Source organism: Ranitomeya variabilis, chromosome 5 (assembly GCF_051348905.1).
Source record: "Ranitomeya variabilis isolate aRanVar5 chromosome 5, aRanVar5.hap1, whole genome shotgun sequence".
Taxonomy (NCBI): domain Eukaryota; kingdom Metazoa; phylum Chordata; class Amphibia; order Anura; family Dendrobatidae; genus Ranitomeya; species Ranitomeya variabilis.
In genome coordinates, this window is record NC_135236.1 from 53,523,506 (window position 1) to 53,528,172 (window position 4,667).

Here is a 4,667-nt window from a genome sequence, read left to right on the forward strand (position 1 = left end):
TTTGATGCCAAAGGAGGAGAGGATCTGTAGTAGAAGGCAGTGGTCAACTGTGTCGAAAGCAGAGGACAGGTCTAGAAGGAGGAGTACAGAGTATTGTCCGTTAACTTTGGCGGTAAGTAGGTCGTTAGTGATTTTGGTCAGGGCTGTCTCAGTTGAGTGATGGGGGCGGAAACCAGATTGTAGATTGTCAAAGAGCAAGTTAAATGAGAGGTGGGAGGAAAGTTCAGCGTAGACGTGCTGCTCCAGGAGTTTGGAAGCGAATGGGAGTAGCGATATTGGGCGATAGCTGGACATAGCTGTTGGATCGAGGGTTGGCTTTTTAAGGATAGGCGTGATTGTGGCATGTTTGAAAGCAGAAGGGAAGGTGCCAGAAGTTAGTGATAGGTTGAAGAGGTGGGTTAGGGATGGGATAAGTGTGGTGGTGAGGTTGGGGAGGAGGTGGGATGGGATGGGGTCGAGCGCACAGGTGGTGAGGTGCGATTTGGAGAGGAGACAATTAAGTTCCCCTTCAGTGATGTTGGATAGGGATGTTATGGGGTTTGGGCATTGGTCTGGTATACAAAGGGGTTGTGGTGGTTGAACAATGAAGACAACGGGGATGACAGCAGGGATGAGGGTGTTTGGAGGGGGCAGTGGGGGGGGGAGGGAGTTAAAGGTTTTGAATAACTGTTTCATATGAAATTATGTGCATGTTAATTGGTTATTTATGGTGCTGTAGAAACGCAAAAGAGGGAAAACCATGTAAGTAATATCAAGAGAGTGATACGCATTAGATAGAAATGGGCTAGAAAAATCTCTTGTCAATCAGATGAACCATTGTTCTTTGACAGCTGAAAATACATCTCACACTGCATTGGCATTTTTTTTTTTTTCAGACAGTGATGCAGCCAGTGCTAATCATATATTTTAAAAAATCCAACTTTTTCGACCAGCATTTTGAATTAAAGCTAAACTTAATTGGTCTGTCATTAGACGAAATGAATGATCATTTGTTCCACCAAACTAACTGAAGAATGTTCGTTATGGTTCAAAATCACAAACTTCCGATGATTTTAATATAATGTGTATGGGCTCCAATAGATGTTGGCAAGACTAGGGTGATACATACATACCTCTACATTGCCAACATCAATATTGGTACCTGGGTGATTACAATAATAAAAATGAAATGTGCATCCTCCTTTACTTCACTATACTGTGTAAATTTGTAGAATTTTCTGCCCACAATGTATAATTTGGTTAATTTTGTAACATATTTCCATGATTTCTTTACTAAACATTTTCCCTTTTATACCCTTTCCAGAAATTTATCCATGTTCTACTGACAAGATGAATTTCCGAATCCCCTTATGGAAATTCTGCGTTGCACTTTGTCTGGTTCTCATATCTTTAAGTGGATATGTATTATACTATGAAAGAAAAATAGAACTTTTCACCAAGTGGTTTCAAGAATCTGTAAAATTACAGGAGAGAAAGAAACCTGTGAATAATTTGACTTACCCGGCGTTCCAGCACCCCTTGGCTCCTCCGTACCCGTTTCCATACAAGTTCCTCATTAACCAGCCGGACAAGTGCAAGAATCGGAAGCCTTTCCTTGTTATAATGATCTTGGGACTATGCTATGACTCAGAGTCTAGACACACAATCCGAGAAACATGGGGTAATGAAAGTCTTTATGATGTTGAGGTGGTCAGGATTTTTCTGGTGGGTCGATCTCATTTTTTTTCAGCACGAATCCAGGATTTGTTAGTGGAGGAAAGTGAGATCTTTGGGGACATCATACAACAAGACTTCATGGACACGTATTACAATTTGACTTTGAAAACCTTAATGGGTATGGAGTGGGTGACCAAATTCTGTCCTTCTGCCAGCTATGTCATTAAGTTAGACAACGACATGTTTCTTAACATAGACAACTTGGTCCATCAGCTTCTTAATCCAGATTTACCCGTTCGTCAAAATTACTTTACAGGAACTATTGTTGCCAACACTGGACCCTTAAGGAGCAAGGCTTATAAGTGGTATGTACCTGAAGAAGTCTATCCAAATGACACTTATCCACCCTATTGCGCTGGTCCTGGATATGTCTTTTCAGTTGATATGGCAAAAAAAATCTATGATGTGGCCCAAGAAATAAGGGTCATCCCCATGGAGGATGCTTTTATGGGAATTTGCTTATATGAGCTCCATATCCCACCCACTGAACCCCCTAAAGATAAATTTAATGGTTACAGGCTTGATTATGATCGTTGTAAATTCAAGAAAGTTATCACAGTGCACCATTATGCGGGAAGTGAGCTGCGTTCTATATGGGCAGACTTTCAAGCTAATAAATCCCTGAATTGTTAGGGCTCATTCAGACCATTTTTTAGGTACAAATGCTATTGTGTTTTTCATGATGCAAATGTTCCACTTAAAATCACGAGGACTTGTCCGATAACGGTCCGAGTGTTGATTAAAATTGGCAATGTACCATAAGTCTATATTTCCATGAAAAAATTGAGCAGCACTCGTATATGTTTTTCAATGACCACTATATAGAGAAAGACAGAGGAACTTGTTTGTTTGTTTCTCATCCATGAAAAACTGATGAAACTGGGACCAAACTCTGATGGTAAATATTAATACACTGACCAAACTCTGATGACACACATTAAAAAAGATTGATGACATTTGGACCAAATTTTTCATATAAAGCCAATAAAACATTTTTTTTTTAGGGAAAATTTGATTAAGGGTGTGTGCACACGTTAAGTGTTTGGTGCAGAAATTTCGCACCATTTCTGCATCTCTTGGCAGGAAAAACGCAGCAGCAAAAACATGCTTTTTTTTTTTTTGGGTGCGTTTTACTTGTGTTTTTAGTGCAGATTTTTCCTCATTCATTAGTGTGGGCGAAATCTGCAGAAAAAACGCTGAAAGACTTGACATGCTGCAGATTTAATTCTGCACCAAATCTGCAAGTCACAAGTAAGCAAAGTGTTTATGATACTTTATGATTCTCATTCACTTTGCTTGGCACTGGGAAACCCTTCAGGTTTTTGACAAATCTGGACTGAAAAAATGCAGCAAAAAGTCATCATGTGCAACAGTTAGACCAGTTCACCAGAGTACCGGATGATCCTCTTGTGGGCCATGGTTCTCACGAAATAATGGATGACTACGAGAACAAGGCAACAAACGTCCAGGAGAAGACTACAACCTTATTTGGTGCTGACTTAATGCCAATTACTTGCTAGAATTGTGTAATAATGTGCTGAATAATGTTATCACACAGTATATGGTCGGTATATGACGTACCTTTGGTGATAAAAACATTTTAAAATAATATTAATTTTGACTTCTTTGTATTGCTTTCCAAACATAATTTATAACAAGAAATGTGACCTTAGTTAAAGTGAATATTCTCTGGAGAAGTTTGGGAGGTGGATGATGATTTCCATTTGGGTGCATCCAATACTTTCACGCCCAGTGGCTGCTTTAAAAGTTCCGAAGTCGACCAAATCTAATTGGTGGATTCCAGAACTTCCAAAAACTCTCATTTTAACAGGAGAGGACCAGCCATAAATTGCAATATGGAGCCTTCCAAGTCTAAGCTTAGCTGCAGCAAAAGAGCTTCATCACTTTATATATTCCAGTCTACATCAGGCGAGCTTTTGAGAAGACAGGTCAATACTTAGTGTACAATGGTGCCAGTTCTTTAGATCTCTGCTCACTTACCTTCAGTTCCTCAATATGGCAGTCTAAGCAGTCTTGTACCTGCAACAGTGAGCTTTCGGCTGAGGCTCCGGGGCGCTGTACATTGTGTAGTGTTGTCACATCTTCCCAATGCTCCATCTCTGGCTGAATCGACCAATAATATGTCCAATTTTCTTTCTTGGACTTTGACTTAATGTCCTGGAGAATTGTATGGTGCAATATCTCCTGTTACCTGTCTTGTCCCAGGCCGGGGTTTACTTTCTGTCTTCCCTTCTCCAGTCTGGTCATGGCGGGGTTAACCTTTCCGGCCTCTCTTTGATTTTTGGGTGGCTATTTATTGGTGCTGTTGCTGGCAGCCTTTGTCAGCAATAGTTTTGGTCCTCGGCTTCAGCAGCTGACCCGTTATTCCCTAGTGATCCTTTTGCCTCTGACTTCCTGTATTTGTGTCTGACCATTCTCTATCCCTGACTTTGCACTCTTTTGGTGATTTCCCTATAGTGTATGACTCGGCTTGAACTTTGAACCCCGCCTTCTGTTTCCCATTTTTGATACTACGCTCTCTGACCGGCTTTTGACTTACTGGCTCGTAATCTGATTTCACCTCCCATCTCTTGTTTTGGATACTGCATTCCTTGTCTGACTTTGCCTCTCTGGCTAGTACCCTGACTCCGCTTTCTGTTTCCTGTCTCTGGCACCATGCTCTCGCCTGTTAACGACCCGGTTAGGTTGACTTCTCTCCATCCATCTCGTTGTGGCTCCTATCTCGGCACCTCTACTCCTCTGGAGGTGAGCTACAGTTATCCTCCAGTGGTTGCCGGTGGTACTGCACCTTAGGTAACATGACATTACCCTTTATGAAAATGCAAAATTTGGGACTAAAATAACATTTTTGTGATGAAAATGTGATTTCATTATTTTCACGGCTCAACGTTATAAACTTCTGTGAAGCACCTAGGGGTCCAAGGTGCTCA

At 41.1% G+C, this 4,667-nt stretch overlaps 1 protein-coding gene across 1 annotated transcript; it reads left to right on the forward strand.

Moving 5' to 3' along the window:
- Nucleotides 1-1,329: 1,329 nt before the first annotated feature.
- LOC143773367 (beta-1,3-galactosyltransferase 2-like) lies at nucleotides 1,330-2,670 on the forward strand. Its single transcript, XM_077260841.1, has one exon. The coding sequence runs from the start codon at nucleotides 1,330-1,332 to the stop codon at nucleotides 2,347-2,349; it is 1,020 nt and encodes a 339-aa protein (XP_077116956.1). The 3' UTR covers nucleotides 2,350-2,670.
- The last annotated feature ends 1,997 nt before the right edge of the window (nucleotides 2,671-4,667 follow it).

Bases quoted from the DNA above. Each gene is read 5' to 3' on its own strand.
- LOC143773367 (XM_077260841.1), top strand. From the start codon at position 1,330: ATGAATTTCCGAATCCCCTTATGGAAATTCTGCGTTGCACTTTGTCTG.